This window comes from Lissotriton vulgaris, chromosome 1_1 (assembly GCF_964263255.1).
Source record: "Lissotriton vulgaris chromosome 1_1, aLisVul1.2, whole genome shotgun sequence".
Classification (NCBI taxonomy): Eukaryota; Metazoa; Chordata; class Amphibia; order Caudata; family Salamandridae; genus Lissotriton; species Lissotriton vulgaris.
This window is the reverse complement of record NC_141685.1, coordinates 1,779,241,189-1,779,267,696: the sequence shown is the minus strand read 5'-3', so window position 1 is coordinate 1,779,267,696 and position 26,508 is coordinate 1,779,241,189. Positions and strand designations below refer to the sequence as shown.

The 26,508-nt window shown below is 43.5% G+C and overlaps 1 protein-coding gene across 2 annotated transcripts in view; it reads left to right on the top strand.

Annotated features, from left to right (window-relative positions):
- MON2 (MON2 regulator of endosome-to-Golgi trafficking) overlaps positions 1-26,508 on the top strand; it is a 966,303-nt gene that overhangs the window by 824,939 nt on the left and 114,856 nt on the right. For both annotated transcript variants that reach the window (XM_086919098.1, XM_086919097.1), the window contains one exon: positions 25,484-25,544. In XM_086919098.1, coding sequence (XP_086775224.1) covers positions 25,484-25,544 — 61 coding nt within the window. The remainder of the gene's footprint in view (positions 1-25,483; positions 25,545-26,508) is intronic.

Here is a 26,508-nt window from a genome sequence, read left to right as displayed (position 1 = left end):
CAAAACAATAACCCCATCCCCCAACCCCCCACCCTGCACCCCTGCAGAGGCTACGGCCTACCCCCCTGACAGCGTGCCTGTCGCCCTCAAAACGAATACCCGAAATTTAGAGAGAAAGAGGTAATCAAGAAAAGGGCCATAGAAGAAAGAATATGCGAGACCAAAAGCAAACCCCCCCCCACCCTGCACGTCTAGGGAGGCTATGGCCCACCCCCCAACCAACGTGCCTGTCGCCCCAGAAACCACCCTAATGGAAGGGAAAAAACGGGGGAGAGTAATCAAAAACAGATCCCTGCCCTCCCCCCCGCCCGCACCAAATAGCTCAGGTTCTATCACAAATAAGCCCACAAATCAACGGTCTATAGTGGCGTCATAATACAGAGTGTTAAAGCATCTCCATCACAGTAGTTAGCCGGGTATCCGTCCCTTGGCATATGGAAGAAGAGTTCAACCCTGACCCACCTTGACCCATCCGTCGGCACGTGTCAACTTAATGGCAACTATACAGTACAAACTCAATAGACCAGGGTAAACAGGCAAGCAAGGCAAAGCAGAGTCAATGGGAGACACCAGCATCCAGGGACTAAGAAGGCAGCCCTTACAGCCATTCAGGCGCAACAGCACCGTTCCGAGCCATCCTCCCAAAGCACGACACAACCAGGGCAATGCAGTTCGGGTGGGCAAAGAAACTGTTCCGTGGAAGCAGTCTGCCTGCGTTTCAGGTTCAGGCCCCAATGCCGCACTCACGCGATCAATCAAATCGAACCCGTCTCCGACACCAGCCAGGGCCCCCCACGGAACCAACAGTAGGTGCACAGCAGTACCACCCGGTGCCAATGTAGAGCCGCAAGCGGCATCAATAATCCAAGGATCCTCAGGGCTCTCATCCATCGGTGGGGCAACAATGGCGTCCAGTCTCCGTTCAAGCTCTCTGGCTCCTCCCACCAAAGCGGCATGGAGGGAGCCCAGAGCAACCAAGAGGTCCCGGACCGTGGGCTCCATCTTACGTGTGCGATCCAATCTCTGCCGCAGTCAATGTAGCTCTGCACCCAACTCAGCACCAGAAGCCCAATCAGGTCCACACTGCCGAAGAGCAATGGGCAAATCCACCAAACGGGGGCCGACAACACACTCCGCAGTTAGGGGCGATTCACCATTTCCACCGTGGCCGTGGCCATTTCGCCATTTTCGTGGAGTGCGTGGGAGAGGATCCTAATCCTTTTGTGGAAACTATCAAAATTACCAACCATAATCATATCTATCTTACCACTATGGGTACCAACAAAGGCAGTTATATAGGGCATCATCGTCAGCTGCATATTCCAGGCAACAGCCTAGGAGAAAACACTCTACCCAATCCGGAGACAGTGATAGGAAACATTGACAACAACCTCTCACCTGCTACAACTCCATCCATTCCATGAATCAATCGAACGGATATTTCTCTAGATTTTGACCAGTGGAGTCAAATTATACCAGACAAATGGGTTCTGCACGTTATAAAGTATGGCCATACTCTAGAGTTTGTGACAGTTCCACATTCTCATCCACCTCTAAGATGGCTTCCTGTTGTTAAAGAAGGAAGCATGTGTTATGCTTCAAAAAGGAGCCATAGAAAAGGTTCCTTGTTCTCAGAGGGGGAGAGGTTTTCATTCTCGCTTTTTTCTAATATAGAAAAAGTCGGGAGAATGGAGACTCATTCTGGACCACAGATATCTCCACAAGTATCTGCAGAAAAAATCATTCTGCATGTTCACTCTCCAGGAGATACTCAAGCTCCTCAATCACACAGATTTTATGACAACGCTCGATTTGCAAGATGCATATTTCCAATTCCCGATACATCCCAAGCATAGAAAAATCCTTTGTTTCACTGTTGCCGGTGCTCATTATCAATTTAATGTCCTCTCTTTTGGTCTCCGCTCATCCCCGAGTATTCACCAAGTACGCCTAGTGAAATATCTATTCGGCATGATGTCTTCAGCAACCCTGATGGTGCCTCACATACATCTCAAAATTTGAACCTTCCAAGAACAGCTAGACAAGCTGGTGGATGTGTCATTGCTACTTTTTTGTTTACATTTTAGCCATGCTGCACAACATTTGGAATGCTGTACAGCATCATTAAAAACACTGAGAAAGCCATAGGCCCACAAAATTAGACCTATTATTTTTGCCAATGCTTGTTATTCTTGCCAACATAAGTTGATCGTTTTACTCTTCACATAAAATGATCCATACTTGGTTCAAGATTTCTTAAAAAGAGGAGTATTTGATTATGTGTTTGGGAATCACCCAAGCATTTAATGTGTTATATACATTGCTTCAATTCCTGATAACTTGTAATTCTTTTCAGATGCAAAATGTTTCAAATGACAATGACTTTGTTGGCCTTTAATTGATTTAGAAGTGTATGTTCCACAGATCTCCTTTTCTTAATCCATATGATGAAAATTGCAACTTTTTCATCCTTGATGTCAAATTAAAAGGGCAAACACGTTCACCCTTGTACTGAACAGAATACAGACGTTGCAATCTTACTATACACTATTTTCCTTAGAGAGGTGACATTGCTTAAAAACACATCTTTTCTAGCAAACACATTCAGGGTGTGCAGCAACTGGCTGTGTTTGTACCACCTCATTCAGGGCAGAAAATACGCTGCTTTGATTGGGTACCGAAAACTGGCTGCCAGTTCTTGCTTCTCAAAGTCTGATGAATACTGCATGGAAGGACACCTGTTCCTTTGGAGGATCTTAACCAGAATAGCAGTAATTCAACAGTCAATATTTATGTCACTTGTCTCTAGTGTAAAGGAGTACTACAGGTTGGCCACTGAATTCCACTAAAGTATCTGTTCTATGGAAGTACTCCTGTTGCTGTTTTGTTTTCTGAAGAGGGGGCATTTGAGGAAGATATTTTGGGGGCTGTCTTGTTCTTTATTACTATATTACTGTCTAATCCCCAGTAGAAACTTAGTTTGCAAGATCTGTAGCCAGGTCTGTCTTAAGTAACATTTTTTCATGATGTTTTCAAAGGTTCCTCCTTTCACATTTGGTATCCATTGAGGGAAACTCTTTCAAACTAGAAGAATATGAAGAACACATTATGATAGCTATTTCTGACTGCAAAGTCCTCACCTTATGATTATTCCAAGGCACCAGATTGAATCTAGAAACTAAAATAGCTGGGCTCCTGCTTGCCAATATGTGGCATTGTACATTTCAATAATGACTTTGTTCCTCTTCAGAAATGTTGAGTAGAGCCGCATATAAGCACCACTCATGCTCACTGACATCAGATCCTTTCTCTCTGCACCTTCAGACCTGGGTCCGGAGTTATGTTATTTTATAAGTTTTATAGAGCTCATAACTGCCTCAGCATAGAGGCGTCCCAGCGCTAATCACCAACTGACATAGGCCAGACAGAGAGACTCACAGAAGAACAGATGATATAGGAAAAATATGGGTTTTTATGGCTTTACGGATTAGCGCGTGATTTTGGATGCTTCTGATACCCGCTGGGAGGGAATTCCAGAGTTTAGGGACGAGAGCATGAAAGGAGTGCCCTCCTACCTGCACTGTCTGTACCCGAGGAACAACCGCCAGGTGCTGGCTAATAAAGCGCAGCTGGTGGGTTGGTATATAGGACGTAATAAAATTAGCTAAAATGTCGGGCAATTGGTGATTCATGATTCTACAAGAGATACAGAGAGCTTTGAAATTGATACGTTTCTCCACCGGAAGCCAATGTAATCTATAGATGTAGTCGAAGGTAGAGCAGGTTCTCGGCAGACCGAGGAGCATCCAAACCGCAATATATTGTGCCCTTTGTAGGTGATGTATCTCTGCACTGTTTGCCCCTAGGTACTAGGAGTTCGCATAATCCTGCCTAGATAGTACAGTGGCTTGCATAATCACCTGGCGGATGGTAGGATAAAAAAAGAACAGCAGGGGAATGAGACCACGTAGAAGCCCAAAACAGACACCGGCTCCCGCTTTTGTTTGAGCCTGAAAGGTCAAGGCGGAGCCACCCATACTCCAAGATTTTTGACTGTCTGCTTCAGGCCAGGTGGGAGGCCCAGAGTGGATGGCCATCAATGCTCGCTCCACAGATGATTATCTTTACCTACCAACAGAGTCTCAGATTTACTGGCATTCAGTTGAAAACAGTTGGAGGTCATCCAATCTGCGATAGTTGTTAAACCATCTTTAAATTTAAGCACATCTTGTTCAGAGTTGTCAGATAATACAACCACCAACTGTGTGTAATCCGATACCACAGTTAATCATGTGTTCCGAGCTACTGCTGCCAGTGGTTGAATGTAAATGTTAAATAGTGTAGGAGTCAGGGCAGAGCACTGAGGAACCCCTTGATACACAGTATGCGTCTGAGAACAGAAGGGGGGGTCAGACTGGTGGAAGGATCTCTCAGATAAAAAAAAGGAAGTGAACCAGACCAAGGCCAGGCCAGGCCACTGATGCCAATATCCTCCAGGCGCTGCAGAAGGATCTGATGGGACACTGTATTAGGTCCAAAAGGGTCAGTGCTGAAGTACGTCCTACATCAAATGAGCTCCGCAGATGTTCCGTTACAGCCAGAAGGGCAGTTTCAGTGCTGTGACGTGGTCGGAAGCCATTTTGAGAGGCGTCCAACAGGTTGTTAGCTTTCATGAATGTAGTGAGAATGGAGCTAATGTGTGCTTCAGTAATCTTAGATACCAGAGGAAGGAGAGAAATAGGGGGGAAGATCACCGGCTTTGAATCATCCAGCGAAGGTTTTTTGAGTAAAGGAACCACCTTCGCATGTTTCCAGGCCTTGGGGACTATAGCAGAGAACATAGATTGATTAATGAGATCCCAGAAAAGAGAGAGAAGCTGAGGTAGAAATTTCTGAAATTGCCCCGGTTTAAGGGGGTCTGCTGAGGATCCTGATTTGAGTTTATTGCAGATGGTGCGCATCACTTTTAGGGACAGCCCTGAAAAAGCAGAGTGTGGGGGTGCCGCTAGGCAGATGAGAGGGGCCTGTTTCGTTTGCAGTATTGGGAAAGGTTCTGTAAATATCCTCAACCTTCTTAATGAAAAAAACGGCAACGGCATTGCTGATTAGATGAAATAGGCAATGTTTTAGATTGCTTAGAGGATTTAAGATCGTTAAGCAAGGCAAAAATACATTTTTCAGGGTTACTGCTGTTTCTAATTTTATCTGCAAAATTGGCAGCTCTTTCCTTCTTGATGGACCTATGATAATTCTAAATGGCTGCTCGATAGTGTACTTTCAGAGCAGGATCATAGTGCTGCCTCCACGCTCGTTCTAGGGCTTTACAGGCTTTCCGGGCCAGGGCTAGATTGTCATTGTACCACAGGCTCGAATGGGTTCTATGTCTCTGGGACCACCTGGTGGGTGTAAGAGTATAAAGGCAGAGCGTAAGCCAATCTGACAGGATGCTGTCCACCCTGTCAAGGTTGTCTGGAAGGTTGGGTGTATGGCTGAGGAGGAGGGTACGGAAGTGGTCGGCATCCAGTTTATGCCACAGGTGCTTTAGGACAGATTTCTGAGGAACGTCCTGAAGTTGTCCTACTCCCTGTAATGACATGGATACCAGATAGTGGTCGGACCAGCTCATAGGAAGAAGTGGATTGATGATAAGAGCAGGTGGGTTGGAAAAAATAGGGTGCAACAGATGCCCAGCTGAGTGTGTACAGCTAGGGATATGCTGAAGGTGTTGGAAGGCAGCGAGATCTGCTAGAAAATTGCCAATCTCACTGTCTTGGCTCGCTTCTAAATGCAGGTTGCGATTGCCAATGATGTTGAAATGGGCCAATCTAGTGGCTAATATGCCAGGCACAGTGGTGAGGGCATCCCTAAAATATTTGGAGCGCCCTGGGGGGCGGTAGGTCAGGAGCCCAGACAGTGTGAAGTTGGCATTGAGGGAGATTTTAAAACATGCACTTTCACACCCCACAATGACTTATTTAATCAAGAAGCAGGTTTAGGCAGATTTATAAATAATTGTAATGCTGCCGCCCGGGCCCCTCTATTGAGTGTCTCAATATTATAACCCTGGGGTAGGGCTAGACTAGGCTCAGCCACCGTGCTAGCAGTGAGCCATGATTCTGTGAGGAAGAGGATATCAGGAACCTCATCCTGAAATAGGCCAGACACTTCAGTGAAGTGCTTGACCAGGGAACGGCAGTTCTAACTAAGAAGCTTGACAGTGGGTGAAGAAGGAGGTGTGGGGGTTGCAGCAGCCAATGAGCTAAAATTGCAATGCTTTCAGCAGAAGGGACCCTCCAGCGGGACACAGAACTGATGTTCACATGGACTTACCCCAGTGCTAATAGCCATTAGGTTATCCTGAGAATATGACCGTTTATTGCAAACCGAACCAGCAGCATGTCTGGCGTCGTCCAGGCGCATATGGGCTTGCCTTTAGCGCGCTGACAGTGCGTCCGCTCAACGGCAGGCATTAAATGGCCATGGGGCACAACTGGCTCCTCCCTGTCGAGCTTCTGATTGGAAGAGGAACACCAGTCAGCTGCAGGCACCAAATGTGCAGGGGGCACAACTGGCTCCTCTGCTGTTTTTCTTCATACCTTGAAGAGATTTTCTTAAAATTCTACCTAGGGATCATGTCACCTTGGATGATAGGATTTAAAACCTGTAGGGACTGTTTGCAAACAGATGTCTATGAGAGATCCCCATGAGCATCTGTGGGCTGCACTCGCCGAAGAAAGACATTAATATTCTGACAATTTGTTAAACATGGTAAATTTGACAGTCTACATCTCGAAATAGGAGTCTCCTGCAGAAAAATAATTGTTGGATTATGCGTAAGAAACCCAGGTTTCAATGGCCCTTAATTTACACCTATTATTAAGCCTTTCCTGTTAAATGAGACTATTTTTGAAGGACCTATTACTCATTAAGATGTATTCCACCCTCACTTCCTCTCTTCTAACCACTAATTCAATAATACATTACCAGGATCTGATACCTCTTTCTGGGCAAAGAACTGGTGGCCACCCGGGATGGGAACACTTCCGGCCCCAGTCTGTAAGGTGAGGAACCTGGGCTTCATGTTTGATGACAAACTTACCTTTCAACACCAGGTCAGCAAGGTTTCCTCTTTGGCCTTTCTTATACTAAAATCAATCAAGAAAGTGTGCACCTTCATCCCTCGTGAAGCGGTAAAAACTCTAGCCATGGCTAGGCTCGACTATGGAAATACCTTATATGTAGACCTCCAAAAACAATACATGCTCAAACTCTAGCGGGCACAGAATGCAGCCGCCAGACTGCTGCTGGATATACCCAAATTCTAGTCTATATCACAAGGCCTAAGAAAGCTCCACTGACTCCCCGCTCCCCGTGAATAAGAGGACAGATTTCAAATCCCTCTGTATAGCATACAAAGTTTTGCACGGTACAGGACCCGCGTTCCTGAAACAGAATCTCAACTGGCACCAGCCAACCAGAAACCTAAGCTCAGCTCAATATAAACTCCTCCAGACTCCTACATACAAGAATGCTTGCTGGGGAGGAAGGAGCTTTGTACTGGGCACAGTGGAACTTTGAAATTCGCTTCCGATAAAGATGATCAAAAATAGCCCAACATATCTCTCTTTTAGAAAATCCTGGCTATTCTCTAACTAATTTCACCTTTATCCTACGATCCGTCAGACTCCTCCGCACAGCTCCTAGATGACTCTGGGCATTCGTGCGCTATACAAATCCCACAATCAAATCAAATAATGCGTTGATGTTTTGGCATTGCAGCAAAAGCTGTATTATTTTATTGTAAAGTGCTTAGTGCAAAACAATAATAAAATTCCCTGCCAGACCTCATTAAAAAGCAATGGACCAGTTCCAAAATGTGCTAACCCATTTTTGTAAGTGTAAAATGGTAAGCACTTGTTACTAATATAATTATTATGTGCCAGCTACAGATAAAGTTCAGTTCTGAACCCCTGACCCATACCAGCTATTTTATACAAAACATTACTAAAATGTGCAAACCTCATTAAAAATAAATTAATAATCAACTACGTTGAACTTGCTTTGGCTTAAAATGACAATTTACTAATTGTACAAATAGGCATTTTAGCCATCTCCACAAATGTCAAAAAGACATTGTGGCGTATGTCTCCCGGTTTGTAGCTGCTTGAACCCCTTAAACCTCTACCAGCCTTTTTTTGTGGGTCGACTGTCCGAGCCCCAGAACAGAACCAACTAATAACCAAGTTGGCACCATGATTTAGTGCCGTTGATCTTCACGTTTCCTATCAGTCCCTTATCCCTCTTCCGTCATTCATAAATATAAAACAACTTCCATGTTATAATTTCCAGGGTGATACACATCATTCAGAAAGTCTTGTGCTTCTTTAACCCTAATAAACAAATAAAATTGTCCTTTATAAAGAACCTTTAGTGTAGCGTGTTGCACAAAGGAGGATTGGACACCAACTGCTTGAAACTGGGATGACTTATTTTTTAACTCTCTGGACTCTCTGGTTCTTCAATAGACATGTCTGAAAAAAATTGAAAAGTATAGTCCCTTTCGATTTCAAAGGCCTTGTCTTTGCTTTAGTGAGAATTTATTCTGTCACCCTATGATCAGAAAAATTAACCAGAATAATCCTAGGATATTTAGCAGTAGTTACAATCTGCAAGGAAAATCTACGTGCCATATTCCGGGAGGGCAGGTGTCGTTATCCATGCTTTTCCAAAGAAGATAACACCAACACTCTTTATTCTCTGGTACACCAATAATTCCCAGATTGAAGCACCTCTAATGATTCAGTTTTTGCATGCTTATTCCCAAGTTGATTTAATCATTTCTCAAACTGCACAGCTTGATCCATTTCTTTCAGCAGTTTATCTTCACAGTTTGAGACTGTTGATCTTTTACCGCAACCCTGTCCATCTGAAACTGCTTCATTTACTTAATCTATCTGAAAATATCTTCTTAAATTGAAAAAATGCATCAATATTTTGAGAGCTTTTAGAGCCAGCCATCAACTCTGTAACCAGTGTATTGTTTTAATTAAAAAATTGAGTCAAACCCTCCTCTTAAAGTTTGCAATTGTAATGATGACTAAACCATATCTATCGTCAGGGAAGAGAAAATGTGTTCATTAACTTCTATCATCTGACTTTTTTTTTTAACTGATTCCGCTTTTTTCAAACTTTTACAAGACTGAAACAAGGGAAATAGGTCTCATGTTGGTTTTAGTCTAAGCATTCATACTAGCCTGTACAGGCATTGCTTCTGAGCTGTTAGAATACACATCAAGGTGTGAAGGACAGTTTTGCTCACCAGAGTGTACTAGGAGGCTACGCCCAACATCCTGAATAGTCTGATATACTTTCAGGTTCCGAACACAAAGTAACATTCTTCCCTTGCAAATTCCTGCCCATATTACTTTGCATACTAAGTGCGATGGGGCAGAGGAACATTTTAAAGCCATTAAACACGGCAAGAGCACGTGACTGTATTGTGAATTATTAGTCTTATCTTTCATCTTTGCTGAGATCAACCCAGCTATTGTACTGATATTTTGGTTTCTTCCTACTCTAAATTATTTTAGTGTTTTAACTGATTTTGTTTAGACAGCTTATGGCTTTCTGCCATGCCACAAATTGTGCAACACCAGTGACTTCATCTGAATAAGTGTCTCACAATAGCTGTCAAACTATTTAGTTGTAGCTGAGAGAGAAGCCAGTTTTCAGAGTCCTCAACAAAATAATAATCATTGGTCAATGACTTTTAAAAACAGTTTTTAAAAACTGTAGCAGTAGCCCCCCTTTTAGTGTATTATGAGGCTTCAACAATCCAAAGCTTTCTGGTACTGGTAGGATTCTCCAAGGTTGGGGCCACCATTCAGAAAGTGAGGCCCTGGTCAAAGACTACTGCAAATGACCGGTTGGGCAAGGGAGATGCCTCACTGTTTCACCAAAACAGCGTGAAAGCATTGCAGGCACTTCTAAACAAGCGCCTCTGCACCAATCACAGTATGTCTAGCCAGTGACAGCATCAGTGCCGAAGCCAGAGAAAAATTGGTGGCTTCAAGGATGATACCCGAATCCCTTAATCCTGTGCTTTAATACCGGAGGAAATATCCTGCATGCAGCAAACAGCGCCTGACTGCCTGTTCTCGCGAGGAGAGGAAATTGAGACAACAGGAAAGAGGAAGCTGGGGGAGACCCATGATGGGCTGCATCAGTACCCTGTCCTCTACGGCTTTTGTGATTAGGGCCGACCACAGTCATTTAAAAAGACTATGCCAAAATCATAATTTCAACAAAAAAGGAGATTTTTGGAGATGGCAGAAAGAAACATTTTAAATGCCCTTTATCAACCAATCACATTTGACAAAAGATTCTAATATGATTGACAGAAATCGCGAGTCCATTTAGCAGTTTGTGGTGTAGGCATGAGCAATACTTTCTATGGGAGCTAAAATTGAAAAACACATCTTTCTTCTCCTTAACTTTTTTCTCCTAAGCAGATTGCATGAAAATGTTCTTGCCAGACCTTAGGTGATGAGATAATGAGTAGGTGATCTGAGCACTCCTTTTTGATGTTGGCAATAGTAGTTTTATCCTAATATTTAGATCTGTGTGCTGCGCCTGATCGAGTGTACCTAAACACTCTTGGTAATAATATGAAAAAGGCTAGCTTGCAGGATTGCCTGCTAGACTCAGGTACGTACTACTATTAAAAATTTGCAGTTCTCAACCAGTTAAACCACGTTTTAGCACATTTAGACCTTAGGTGACTACACCAAGCTATTGCTTAAGTTGGTGCATTTTCATCCATGTGGTCAAAAGTTATAGACAAATAAAAAAAAAGCATTTTCAATGGAAAGTGAGGGTGAACCATATGTTCACAGTTGCGAGGCCCACTGTGTAATCTATCGGTCTGTATATCTACCTGCCTATATATATATATATATATATATATAGACAGAAAAAAACTAAAGTTAAAGTACCACTATAGTTAAGGGAATTTGTCAGTAATAACATGAACGTTGTGAACAAAAAGAAAAAAATCACAGTTATAGTTAGCAGAGCTAACTTTAACTTGGGCCCCCACCATGCACTGCTGTCCTTACATAATACCCCACTCATGGCATGCTCTATGACAACATTTTTCTCATGTTGCTGACAGCAATTCAGATCGTTTGATCCCGTGGGAGTCTGACTCAAAACTAGCAGCCAATCGGAACGCTCTATTGTAAATTGCACTCCTGCAAGACTCTTGAGAGACTCTCGTGGACCCAATCTTCCAGATGGTACATGTTATACTCACTTTAGGTTAGGAGTTGTAGTTACTAGCTATAACTGATGAATTTCAGTGGTTTTGTTAGTTTCAAATGGTATGTTTTGCATTACATTTTCACCTAACTGTAACATCCCTTTAACCTTTGGGTTTTTTTCAGTACATTTCTATGATTTTTTTAAATGTAAAGTTGGATATTCTTGCAATTCCTAACTATAACGTCACTCTAACCTTTGGTATTTCTAGTGAATTTCTAGTTTTTTTTAACATACAGTAAGATGTCCATCATAATGCACCGGTGGTAGGGGAACTGAACGCAGGGTCCGGCTTTGCATTGTCCATTGTGCTTCCCCCATCCAAGCCTGCTGCACCTACCCCCTCCCTCCCAATTTCCCTTCTTCGTCTTTGTCTATACCAATATAGTCTCCTTGCTGCCTTACATGGTGTGCTTTGCTTCCATGGCCCATCCCACCTGCCCTGCATGGTCAGCATCCTGCCCTCTGTTTTCCATGTACGGGCCCATGCCCCCTCCCTCCTGCCTTCCAAAGTCTGTTGGTGGTTCCCTGCCCCCTCCCTCCTGCCCTTCATGATCCGTTGTGCTGCAACTGCACCTCCTAGTCTGTCTGGTATGGTCAGCTTGCTGCCCTTGCCTCTTCCCCTCTACTCTGTGTTGTCCATGTGCATGTCCCTGTCCACTCCCTATTGCTTTACATGTTCCGTTGTGCTGCACTGCCATCACGCTTGCCCTGTGTGGTGTACTGTGCTGCTACAAACCCCTGACTCCTGACCTGTAGTATCAGTTTGGTGCCCCTTCCCACCTGATTCCTTCCCTCTATTGTCCGAGTCTGTGTCCCTACCTCATTCCTCCTGCCCTCTGTGGTCCAATGTACAATACATGCTAACATTTTAAACTTGGTTAGAGGGAGATATTGAAAAATAAAATTTAGTGAATTGATTTCCCCATTGACTTACATTGAAAAGGGGGAGATTTTAAGCAGGAAACGGCTAAAATAAAGTCATTTTGCGCTTAAAAATATTGGGAGTCTCCTGCCTGAATTGGGCCTTCTGGCATGTATGGGTGTGCTGCCACTGCCTCTCCCTTCTGCCCTCAACGGTCTGCTGTATTGTCACAACATTTCTTTCCTGTCCTGCATGGTTGGTTTGTTACCCCTGCCCTCTATGTTCCTTTGTGCTTCCACTGGCTCTCCCACCGACCCAGCATGGTCAACTTGTTGCCTCTACCCCCTCCTCCCTGCCGTCAATTGTCTGAGTCCATGTCCCCGACCTCTGCCTCCCCACAGTGTTCTAATAAACAACTAGATTGGTAACATTCTATATTTATTACAAAAGGATGACAATCCTGAAGTCATCTTGATGTAATCAAAACTGCATTACCAATAGCATTTCCTTTAGAAATTATCAAAATTAGTAGGTCTTTTTCCCATAGAAATGATGGTTAGTGTTCTAAAAAACTAAAATGAGGACGCATTTTCTGAATTCTCTAATAGCGACAACGCGCTTTTAAATTAATTTCTATATTTATGTTTTTTGATCCAACTGATCACTTGATTATTAGTTTCACTTATGGGGAGCGGATGTGGCGTTACAGCCAGAGCTGCAGAATTTGCAACTGGGGAACCATGTTTATTTGTTGGCGTCCACTTAACATCCTGTAATTCTTGGCAAATCACTCCCCATGCTGAAAACCAAAGTGAATGTGTCCTTGTGTAATGTAAATGATGCTCATGCATAGCACTGCAGTACCATCAGGTCAAGTCCGTGCTATATAAAACTGCAAAAAAATAAGCACTTTGCATACATGCTGTCATTGGGCTGTTCTTGTGCTACATTTGGGTGATATTTGTGTACATTTGGACTCTTTTGTCTGTGGTGGCCATCTTTGGATACATTTTGTTATGAAGCTCCCTAATTTCCTCTTTCACTGTAGTATCTTCAGTAGGACATGCTTTCGGTTTTAATGTTTCAGTCTGCATGGCAGAATGTTTTAATGAAATAAAAGAGGAAGATACTTGGGAACTCATTTAAAATGTGTCCTAATTTTGCTTTCTACAGCACTATTCATTATTTCTATGACAAAATGAGCCCCCCTCATTTTGTTCCTTTCTAAATTACATGTTCTAAGTTTTACCACTTTGATTCAATCAAAATGGCTTTGGGTGTGCCACACTTTTGCCATAAGTAACACTGTTAGAACTCAATTGTTCTTTAGAGCACTCTGTAAGGCTGCAAAGAAACACAGGAGAATCAGCTGACAGGCGCCCCTCATGGAAGTACATGTGTTGAGTGACTGTATGAGCAAGTGAGTGTGAGAGAGGTTGGATGGGAGAGTATGTGCTTGTTTCTGACTGTATAGTTGAGTGAGTCCATGTGTTTATGTATGAGTTAGTGAGTTGGTGTGTGAGTAACTGTATAGGTGAGTGAGTGGCTGTGTGAGTGACTGTATGGGTGAGTGAGTAGGTGTGTGAGTAGCTGTATGGGTAACGGATTCAGTGTATGAGTGGCTGTTTGGGTGTATGTGAGGGGGTATGTAAGTGACTGAATGACTGGATGTGCGAGTGGCTGTATTGGTCATTGAGTAGATGCATGAGTGGCTGTATTGGTTGTTGTATATGTGAGTTAGTGGTTGCATTAGTGGATGTATGGGATAGTTGATGTGTGAGTGATTATATGTATCAGGTGTGTGAGTGTTTGCATGGGTATGTCTGGTGGAGTGGGTGTATGAGATGTAGGGGGTGGAAGCGGGTGTGTGACTGGTTCTGTGGTTGATACCATCAGTGATATAATTTGAGACATCATCAGTGATGTCACTGACCATGTTATGGGTGAAGTAATATGTGAGGTCATAAGCAGTGCATTGCTGGGGCGGATGTTATAGTTACCTCATTACTGTAACTTCTGAATTTCGCAGGTTTTCTATCAATGAAATTCCAGCCTAACTATAATGTCCCGGAAACGTTTTTTTTTGTGAATTTCAATTTAAAAAAAAATTATTTCCTAACTATAACGCCCCTGTAACTTTCGGTTTTTTAAAGTGAATTTTAAAGTTTTTTTTTAAATTTTCCCAGTGTAAGGTTTTTTTTTTTTTTTTACCAAGATGTAAAAATATTTTGTGACATTTTTGTTATTGTTATGTACTATTTCAGTAATAGTTCACTAACAGTTTTTTGTTTGTTTTACAATTGTGTTTTCTTCCACATACTTCTATTGTTGAAGGCCTAGAACCCGCAACAGGAAACGGCCCAAAATGCAACATGGACACATCACATTTTTCCACTGAAAACTGACCCTTTTTTGTAATGTTCCTAGCTGTGGATTTTGGGCCCTAGCTCAGCTGGTACCTTGGGAAACCTAGCAAACCTGTACATTTTTTAAAAACTATACACCCAGGGAAATGCAGGATGGGGTGACTTGTCTGTCCCTCACCATGTTTTGTTACCCAAAATCCCTTGCAAACCTCATACTTTGTCAAGAAATACCCACATTTTCCTCACATTTCTGTGAAGGAAAGTTTGGGAATCTGTGGGGAGCCACAATCTTCCACCCACCCAGCCTTCCCCCAAGTCTTCAAATAAAAATGATACCTTACTGGTGTGAGTAGACTTAGTGCCCACAACAGAAAAATGCCCAAAACCCAACGTGGACACATTACATTTTTCACTGAAAACTAACTCATTTTGCAATGTGCCTATGTATATTGGGCCCCTGCTCAACCGGAACCTAGGAAAACCTGCTTACTGCAGTAGTGTATTATGTATAGGTCCTGAAGAATGCATTAAGAAAATCTTATGATATGCTGAAACATGTCGACCACTAATAAGTGCGGTTATTCTTTAAAACCTGCACCCACACCTGCCTTTTAACCTTAGGGTTTGGGGGATATCATTAAAATTTCATTTTCCACCCATTCACCTAATTTTATTACCCTTCACTTTTTCACTCCAAACACCGTACACTGCTTTTTTCAGTAGCCACCACTACATTCTGCTGTTCTGCTCTCTAATTACATCTCGGTCACGGTAATGCTTACCGGCCGTCTTGTCTCCTGGGTAAGGAGATCCCAAATGATGACAACAAGGGCGGTACAGTGTGGCTTCTGATGGGAACAATACATTTTTCTCCTTGTACCCTTGAGTCTCGACTTGACCAGTTACTAACTATCACTTCTCACTGACACTGCTCTGTGTGCATTGGGTGTAGTGGCTCTTACTGTCAAACTCTCCTCCTTCTTCTTTAGACCCCCAGGTATTATTTGTTGTGATATATTGAGTAAAGGGGCTTATACCTGGTTGGTCTATAAACTTGCCCTTAGACCCTCCCTACTTGTTGTTGAACGTATAACAGAGATACCCCTGCTACAGAACTGGAGTTACAAGTAAGAAACTACTCCTTCCTGACCAGTACACTTAACTTTATTTTTATCTTCTACTCACTTTCAACATTTCCTTTTAGTTTTCTCAAACATTCTGCTCACTTTCATGCCCATTACTCACACTCATTTCTTATGTATCAACTTTTTTTTATGATACAGCTTAATTCACATATCTGTTAAATGTGGTTGTTGGTGAGTATTTTTCTTTCTCAGTATCAAGTTATTAAACTTATCTCAAGAAAGCGTACAAAAACGAGCTGAAAAATGGTAGACCACTCTCATACAAGGCAACCATTAATGGCATACTATTGAAACTTTGCTTTCAAGGTTATAGAGGCTACAAAGTAATAGAAACACTGCTTTAATTTAATTTAATTTTCTTGCTAATGATACAGCTTTTCTGAATAGTCACATTTGTTTGACTCCTCTTAAGAGAGCCCAATGCGGTATTGGTTGTGGGCTAGATCAGCGGATTCACGAACGGATCATCGGCTCACTCCCCCCCCTCCCCCCCCCCCCCCCCCCCCCCCCAATGCCCCCTGTGTAACCTCATGGTGGATCCGTGGATCAAAGCGGCAAACGAAAAATCTTTTTTTAAAGCTATTCCTAAACAATACCACTTACACACCACTTCCTATAAATACCTAAATTTAGACCCAAACAATTTGTATTGATTATTTCTTTCATGAACAATGTCTCCTTACATTGACATTGTACGCTTTTTCTTTTGTTCTCTCCCCCCCCCCTCCCCCCCCCCCCCACCCCATACTCCTTTAGCTCTGTTTCCATTGGGACCAAAATTATAACATTACCTGCTAGCAGTAGGTCATAAGTTCTCAACAGTCTAAGCAGCATGTTAACTCCTAAGCCTTTGACAGCAGGTGTGGTTGACTGTATGCAATTATAAACCTATCTCACATAGCCATTCAGACATGTACTTACTTTAAATTTAAACCACGACCTAGTTTTAAACAGTGCCATAATCACAGCATCCAGTCATATGTGCTCTTTTACATTTTACTGGTTTGGTTCTCTTTTAACTGACTTCCTTTTGAAAGCTGGCCCATTCAGCTGCAGCCTCCACCAACCTTCTCCTGTGTGCTACTGCTCCATTCTTGAAAATAGTTAGAGTGTGGATTGTAGGTTATGGCTTTTGTACTCTGGGCTACAAAGTTTGCTAGAAATAGTGGGATTCACAGAGACCTGGGCTTGCCTAATGTGGATATTAGGTGCTTTGGCCAGAGTGGGTTAAAGTGGCAGCAATTGCTTCCATTGGTTGAAAGCATTATGGATTTCAAGCATCCAGACCTCATAATTGTGCACTTTAGTGGCAATGACTTGGGCACACTAAATGGGGGACGACTGCAAATCCTAACGAGAATACCTTTGAACAATTTATGCAACATTTCCCTCACTCTGCCTTAGTATTTTCTAATATATGGCAGAGGCAGAAATGGAGGTGGTCTCCTGAATTTTGTCCACAGATAGAGAAAACCAGGAAACATTAATAAAAACGGTTTCAGCATTCTTCAGAGACCATAACATGGCTCTATCTACAATAATAACCTGCGCTTCCACATGCATGGAATATACTGGAGAGATGGTGTTCATTTCACGGGCGAAGGCAACAGAGTATATCTGAGCAACTTGAAACTCTGTATCCACTCTAATATGTAGTCCTCATATACTCACAATGAATACCTCGGCTCTTCTAAGGGCCACCCTGTGTCTCAAACAGTTGTTATTTTTAACTGTAAACCCTTTTATATATGTTTTATTAAATCCACAAACCGAAAGCACACATTCAATGCAAAAGAACACATTCAATATTTCTAGTAAAGAGTTCTGAATGGATCTCACAGTGGGTATAACAGTCTAAATGGGTATCATTTTAGGTGCATAAGTATCTCAATGCATATCATAGTGTCTGTAACAGTGTCTTTATGAGTATATCAGTAGGTGTGAGATTCTCTATATCAGTGTCTGAGTGGCTGTGGAAGTGTCCATAAAGGTGTAAATCTGATGGGTTTGGGAATGGGTATTACAGTGTTTGTAGGATAGCTGAATGGGTGTGACACTGTATTGGCATGGGTATGTGATTCGGTGTAAAAGTGTTTCTATACGTGTAAGTGTGGGTGTGAGACTCTGTATGTGTTTGTTAATGGGTGTAACAGTGTCTGCATAAGTGTAAAAGTGGTTTGAAAGGCCATGTGAGTGGGTGTGGAAGTCTATGTGTGTAAGGATGTGTGTGAGAGTCTCTGTACGGGTTTGTGAATGGGTTTAACAGTGTCTGTAGGATATGTGAATGGGTGTGACAGTGTCTGTATGGATATGCAAGTTGGTGTAAGACTGTCTATATAGGTCTAAGGGTGAATATGAGAGCCTGTATGGGTTTGTGAATGGGTGAACATTGTCTGCATCAGTGTAAAAGTGGATATGAGAGGGTATGGATATGTGTGTGGGTGTGAAAGTATATGGATGTAAGTGTAGGTATGAGAGTCTATGGGTTTGTGAATGGGTGTTATAGTGTCTGTGGAATATCTAAATGGGTGTGACTGTCTGGGTGTGTGAGTGGGCGTAAAACATTATATATGTGTAAGTGTGGATGTGAGAGTCTGAGGATTTGTGAATGGGTGTAACAGTATCTGCATAGGTGTAAGAGTGGGTATGAGAGGGTCTGTATGGGTATGTGAGTGGGTGTGAAAGTCTGTATGGAGGTAAGTGTGCATGTGCATGTATGAAATCTGAATGAATATGACAGTGTCTGTATGGGTATGTGAGTGGGTGTAAAAGTGTCAATATAGGTGCGAGAGTCTGTATGGCTTTGTGAATGGGTGTGGCAGTGTATGTATGGTTTTAAGAGTGGATGTGAGAGTGTCTGTATGGGTATGTGAGTGGGTCTGGCAGTATCTGTATTCTTATGTGAGTAGCTGTGAGAGGAAGAGGGAGTATAAAAGAATATATATGTATTTTTTTCCAGACGCATTAAATCTGTGGATCCCCTGCGGTGTTGCATGGGGGATGCGCTGAGCCCCGCGAGGGATCCGTGGATTTCGCAAATGGCTCAAATACAGTTTTTTTCACATTCCAGATCCCAGGACACATGCTCAGACCGATTTTAGAACATGTACAGTACTCTGGAAACCTCTCACCTGACCCCTTCATTCATCTGCAAACTCATTTCCAACCTTGGGGACCGTTTCCCTGACAAACAAAATGGCAGCCGCAACTTTTCTGTGAAGTTGCGGCCAGCCAATGAAGACTTTGCTTTGGCGCCTGACGCTGTAGTCCCCCCGCTAGTGAATCCGCACCCCTATATACAAATTTGTTTTCCGGTTAATATCTCTAAAACTACTGAACGGATTTACACCAAATCACAAACAGCATGACCCGCGGAATAAAATGTATAATTCTGCTGAATTTGGCGTGATTCCTTCGAACAGTTCGGACTGTAGATGTGTTTAAAGGTCCTATGGGAATTAACGTGGGGGAAACGCATTTTGGGGAGCTCCCTCTTTTTCTCAGCCCTTAGACACCCTGAAACTTTCCAGACACAAGCTGAATTGAGTGTCAAATTTAGTGAAGATTCACCAACTGGCGCAGAAGGTGTAGGCAACTGAAAACCCTGCTTTTTACCAGAAATCAAATCCTATATAAATACCTACTGTTGAATACCAGTAGGTATACTGCAGCCTGTGTGTTTACCAAATGTCTAGCGGTAGTTGCAGCACATCCACACAGGCAGAGTATTCATGTCTTTCCGTATGTGGACCATTGGCTAATCAAAGTTTGTACACTTCAGTTGTGCCTACAGCACACTCAGAACACTGTACAACTCTTTCATCAATTGGGGTTTACAATCAACATACAGAAATCACATCTTCAACCTTCACAGATTCAACACACAGTTAAGATTAGCCTACCCAAATGCAGTCAGGATTCACAACATCATAGAACTGCTACATCAATTTCACTCCAATCAACACATAACAGTCAAAATAGGTCAGTGATTTCTAGGCATGATGCCATCTTGTATTGCACTAGTGCCACAAGTAAGACTACACATGCTTCTGTTGCAGGAATGTCTAGCAAGCTAATGGTCTTAGTGACTGGGTCAATTACAAGATCCAGTATTAATAGACAGCCACATGCATTACGCTATGCAGTGGTGGAATACACAGAAGCTACCAAATTGGCCGCCACTCCTCCACACTGCTCCCCAGATAATTTTCACAGCTAATGCATCTCTTACAGGATGGGTTGCACATCTACAGAATCTCACAGTTTAGGGACCCTGGGACATCAAACACCAGAGTCTCCTCTTTAACTGCCTAGAACTTCTAGCAGTTCACCTAGCATTAAAAGCATTTCTAGGCCACCTCAGAGGCAAAGGTGTCTTGATCCGGACAGACAACACAACAGCTATTTTCAATTTACAAAAGCTGGGGCAGGTGACACTCTGAACAGTTATTACGCCTATCTCAGAAGATTTGGCATTGGGCAAAATGTCACAACATTCACCTTTCAGCTAGATATCTCCCAGGGACAGACAACGACTTTGCCGACCTCCTCAGCAGGATTTAGCAACAAGTCCATGTGTTGGGACTCCACCCCAGAGTTCTCCTCCCATACTTCCTTCCATAGATGGAGCTTTCCACAGATAGACCTTTACACAGCCAATGACAACACAAAATGTCCAAAATTCCCCTTCAGGCTCCCACACCCACTATCCATGGCCAATACTCTATGGATGAACTGGTCAGGGATATTTGATTATGCTTTTCCACCTCTCCCTCTTCTTCCATTTGTAGTTCGGAAGCTCAGGAAAACGCCTCTCATCCTCATTCTGATAGTTCCCACTTGGGCTCGACAACCATGGTTCATAGCCCTACTCAGACTTTCAGTAGTGCCACACGAGAAACTTCCCCTCGATCCACATCCTCTCAATCTGAACCATGCAGAGGTGAGGCACCCAAATCCAAAGGAACTCAAACTTGCAATTTGGCTCCTGAGATCATAGAATTTGGTTATCTAAATCGATCACCAGAATGTAGGACCATCCTCAAAGATGCATGTAACCCAACAACCAGAGTGTGTTACGATGCAAAGTGGAAAATATATGTCTTTTACTGTCGTGGTAAACACATTGACCCGTTTAATGCAACTGTTCAAAACATTGACTGCTGTCTACGGTATTTGCAGACTTCTGGACTAGTGTACACTTTAGTACGTCTACATCTAGCTGCGGTAGCTGCCTACCTGCAAAATAGGCCTGATTTATCATTGTTTAAAGTAAAAGTTATTGAGGCTGTTAAGGAAGTCTTTAAAAGAGAAATTAACCCAGACTCCACCTGCACCTGCTTGAAATCTCAACATTGTACTTACTAGACTTAGGGGTCCATCAATTGAACTCTTACATAATTGCCCCCTCCAATTTCTATCTTGGATGATAGCCTTGTCTGATATAGAAATCTAGCTGCAGATTCCTTACCTCTGAACAACCAGGTATCAGGCTGGATCAGGAAGATTTTTCTTAGATTTACCCCTGTTCACTGATAGATGGTGTCAGTCACTTCCGTGTGGCGTCGGCAGCATGTTCATTGTCGTCGTGACGTTCGCGTCTTCAGTATAACAGCACTCCACCTCGCTGACGTCAGTTATTTCTTTCTGCGCTGGCAATCGCAGATCTGTCTAAGAGAGCTCACCCCCTGTCATTTTTTGACAACTTTTTTTGTCTTTTGTCAACTCTTTTTGGTGTGCTAGGGATTTCTAGCAAGAAGACCTCCGGGTTCAAGCTGTGCTACGCCTGTCACCATGCCATGTTGGTCACAGACCCCCATTTGATATGTCTCTGGTGCCTGGAGCGACACCATGACACAAAGTTGTGCTCCAATTGGCTAGCCATGGTGCTAAAAACTTTGAGGGACCGGTCATTAAAGCTACTCACAGCCCAACTCCTTGGAGGTTACCCTGCCGGTCTCGATCCTGATCTCGGTCGAGAAGATTGTCCGAGCACCACTCCAGAGGATCAAAGTCCTCTTCTTCCAAGTCGTAAAAGTCAGGTAAGAGGCACTACAAAAAGCACAAAAAGTCAAAGCGGACTTCGACTTCGCCCCGTCCGTCACGCGACAAGACGGAGGAGCCTCAGCGTTCGAGGCCTCGCGCTGCAGAGAGGTGCCTGAGTTGGCCTTGCATTTTCCACGCATTCCGGAGCTGGGAGCGACCCTCACCCGACCGAGAGAGTTTTATGTCACCTTGTGTGCCATATTTGAGCATCCTGACCCTGCCAGTACGTGCTCGGGCCCTGCAGGCTCGGATGAAGGAGTCCCCGTAAGTTCCTTGCATTCTGCACCGGCGCCACGGCCTCCTGCTGGAACTGTTCCAGAGTCCGGAACGGTGCTGGTTGCACCTCCACATGACCTTCTCAGGCGCAGCGTCATTCCCGACGACACAGAGCTGGTTGGGCGTCCACCGATGCCAAGACTGGCACCGACGGAGCTGTACAGTTCCTGTCGTTCAACCTGCCCTATTCTGAAGGGTTAGGAATAAGTGAGGAGGATTGGGGGGACAAGATCCATTTGAAATCCCGCAATCTCAAAACATGGACTGGTATGAGGAACTGGGTAATGCCAGTGGCCTGGACACCGCCCTACATTCTGGCATGCTGTCTCCCCCAAACCAGGCTCTGGAGGAGGGGGCATCGTTTGCTATGGTGGTGCATAGCACTGCGGAGGCCTTGGATCTGCAGCTCCCTGCGTTGGCAGTCAAAACTAACTTCTTGACAGAGGCCCTGCAGCCTGGTGTCTCCACCTCTCACCCATTGCTGCCTTTCAATAAGGCCGTGACGGAAGTACTTCCGGGCACCTGGTACAAGCCCAGCATAGGGACTCCTGTGAACAGAACGATTGCCAGCCACCATTGCCCTGCCCCGAGTGACCCAGCTTTTCTCACCACCCAACCCACCCTATAAAGCTTGGTGTTTTAAGCTTCCACTACCCTAGGTGCATTTCCTCCGCACCCCTGGACGTGGTGATCCAAGAGACTGCAAAGCTTTGGGAAGAAAATGTTCTCTTCCGTCAGCCTAGCATTGCGGTTTGTGAACACTGCATGCCATTTGGGCCATTATTCCCATTTGATATGGGACACGGTTGCGCAGGTGCTGCCCAGAGTCTCGGAGGAAGACCAGATTCTGTTCTCTCCCAAGATATTTCAGATGGGAGAAATGCAGCGAAGTTCACCATTCGAAGTGGCTTGGACATGACAGACTTGCTGGACAGAGCGATTGTCACAACAGTGGGCGTACACCACCATGCCTGGCTTAGGGCTTAGGACATCTGCTTTTTCAGGGGATGTCCAGGCCAATCTTATGGACATGCCCTTCCAAGGTGGCTCTCGCTCGGCAACACTTTTCGTCACGAGTGGAGCTCATGCCTCCTGGACACCTTTCTGCCCATTCCACTCCTAGCCGCAGATTCCTTACCGACCCATACATCCTCCCCCACTGCAGACTTGTTTTTAGTGTCAGGGCTGTTCCCTTTTGGAGCCCAAATTATCTTTTTAACACACCATGGTCAGGACACTCCGAAGGATGCCACACAAATCCACACCATGGTCAGTCATTGCATGGCTCTGTGCTTCTGACGTGAAAAGTACTAGCTACAGTGCACCGGAGTGGTGGTTATATTGATGACACAGACGTCACGATGACGAGGAACGCAATGCCGACAACATCACGCTGGATTAACCCACTCCATCTCCCGGCACACAGTGGTACTGCTAAGGAAAATCTTATGGATCCAGCCTGACGCCTGGAAGTTCAAAGGTAAGGATTCATGTCTCTACCACAGAAGGCATTACCGATGGTAAGAACTTGTCCTTTAGGAGCCATCACTTCTCTTAGACGTGTCAGCAAGCTCCGAACACTAACCTTGGCAGAACCTTTTTTCCAGTTACACAGGGATAGGGTAGTCCTTCGAACTAACCCAAAATTTCTTCCAAAGGTTGTTTCTTCCTTTCACCTAAATCCTTCAGTTGAATTACCTTTCTTCTTTCCACGTTGTGATTTCGTTGCAGAAAGCCCTTCATACACTAGATGTGAAAAGAGCTTTTATGTATATTGACAGAATTAAAGAGTTTTGAAAAACGTAACTCTTTGTAGGTTTTTCAGCCCTTCATATAGGAAAGCCCATATCAAAATCAGATATCTCTAGATGGATAATTAAATGCATTCAAGCTACAAGAACTCAAGCCCCTGCAGCCCATGTGGTGTGGGGGGGGGGGGGGGCGAGCTTCAGGGGTCTCCTCAGTACAGTACTCTGGCCTTAGAGTTCCTGATTAACTCCAGAGCAAGGGCCCCTCTATTTACCTTACGGGGTGCCCCCTCAGGTTTAGTTACACCACTGAATGTGTGGATGTTTTAGCACGACAACAAGAAAATGTAGGACAGGCAGTGCCTTGTACTCTTTTTCAAACAACCGCAACCCCCACAGGTTAGCCACCGCTTTTTGAAGGGCACTACTTTATAGTCTATGTAAACCATGCGTATCTACAGCCACACATCCCATCGAACGAACTATGTCACCCTGTCAGCATCTGTTTGTGACATGTAAAGCTGTAGATTCACATGCACCCACTTTTCTCCACAGAAGCCTGTGGACGTTGCAGTACCTAGTTACGCTGTCATATGCACGGTCATCTTTTTAGTAACAATTACACTCTATCTCACCCGACTGAGGGAAAGCAATCTCACAATGGAGTCGATACCCATGAGCAATAGCACCGAGAGGAGGAGTCACTTATCATCGTGACTCGAAAGACTTCTTCGAAGAAAACCAACTTGCACACATTTGGCCCCAACACTAGATGACAGGAGTATGTGAAGCATGTGAATCTCCAGCACTACATACCACGAACAGATGCTTACAGTAACATACACAAAGTAATTTCAACTTTTTAAGCAAACTATGAATTATGGTTAGTATGGTTTGTGGAAGGTGCTAGGTGTTTGGAGTGTCTCAACCACTCTTGTTCTCTTCACACTTCTGACCTCTGCAGTCCCTTTTCTAGACATTTACACTCTTTTTTTCTCCTCTTACTAACTCTGCATATCTCCCTCCTCATCTCTTTCCTGTTCAGTACCCTCTTTTCACTTTCTCTTGCACATACCTCCTTGTATCTCCTTCACTTCACCTACCGCCCTCCCCACATACACAAAGCCCCCGTTCAGCTGTGGGGACTGCATTATCTTTTAGTTTCACCTTGTCACTATTTTGAAAATCTGTGTTCCTCCTTCACAAACATTTGCGTATAATCACCTCTACAATGTGCACACCTGACCATTGCTGAGTGCTCTGCAGAGAGACCAAGGATCGGATGAGCATGTATTCCGAAACCCTCAATGGCCCACTGTCACTCTAAGAAATTTGCACTGCATTGGGTCTGAACTCTACAGCTCTCAATTGTTGGCCACCCACAGGCTAAATTCACACAGCATACTCCCCAACCAGCTTCCAGATGCATTCTCTGATGATACTTTATTTTCTGTCTATACTGTGTAAGCAAGTAATTTTTTAAAAGTTTTTTTCCAGTTAAAGAAGGCTCAAAGGGTACAACTGTATACATTTTGATGTATATTTTAACACTTTAAATTTACATAACCATCCTTCAATGCGAAGCCTAGGTTGCTGTAAAATAGTTAATTTTAGTATTGGGTCACTGCAGCAACATGCACGCCGTCTTGTAGCCTCCTTTCCTCAGAAGTAAAAGATGTATGCTTTGAATATAACCTTGTGTTTTGTTTTTTTCCTCAGCTCACCGCCGGATAATCTCTCGATACAGGAGTTTCAAAGTAATGAAAGTATTGATGTTGAGGTGAGACTTAATACCATTTCTTTTGCATTTCCTTGTGTTAGTTTATGGTTTACCATGTACATGAAAATTGCTTTCTTGACTTGAATCTAATACATTTTTCATAATGCAGCCAAAGTCAAATGCAGCAAAAACTAAGGACATGACAATTGGTAATGTGTCTGTCCTAATCTTACACACTGTTTTTGGAAGCATTGTTTAGCTTCTCAACTGAAAGTAGCCAGTTTCCATGCATGTTTCATTTTAACAGACCTATCCACTATCTGGGGCTTTGTAAAGCAAATTACTTATTTTAAATGATTAAATAAAGCTTTGCTCAAAACAGAACGTAACATAGTTAATGAAAATCGCTGATTCTTCTCTTTCTAAAGAAGCATAATAATTGCTTATGGAAACGTTATAACCACACAAACTCGCCCAAATCGCCCAACCATCCACACTCAATTCTTAAACACTCAAACAACTCAAAGAATTCTACATTCTAGCCACATAAACACTTGCTCAGAGTAAACCATGCACTCACACAAACTCCACCTTCTCATGCTCGAAGTACACAATTTAGGGGCATCACAGTCCTCCTAATCACTTCAGTGACTAAGCTTATACCACAGATTTACAAATACCACCAATACCAACATTGTCATTAATGTACACCTATTCACTTACTCAAAGTATTCCTTTTCTCACATTAAAATAGCACGCTCACCTGAAAACTGATTAAATTGTGAGTTTAAGCAATGATTTTCCAATGAATGAGATGAAGCCTGAAGACAGAACAGTTTTTTGCAGAATCATGTATTAGAGAAGGGGTAAATGTGGTTATCTGATAGAGACATCTAGACGCAGATTCCATATTTTAGAATACCACAGGCATGTGGCTGGAGTTGGAAGACTTTTGCTCGAGCGATACCCTTGTGTGCTAGTAGGTGGCAGTGGTCAGTTACGCGTGACATCGTCTGCGCTGGAA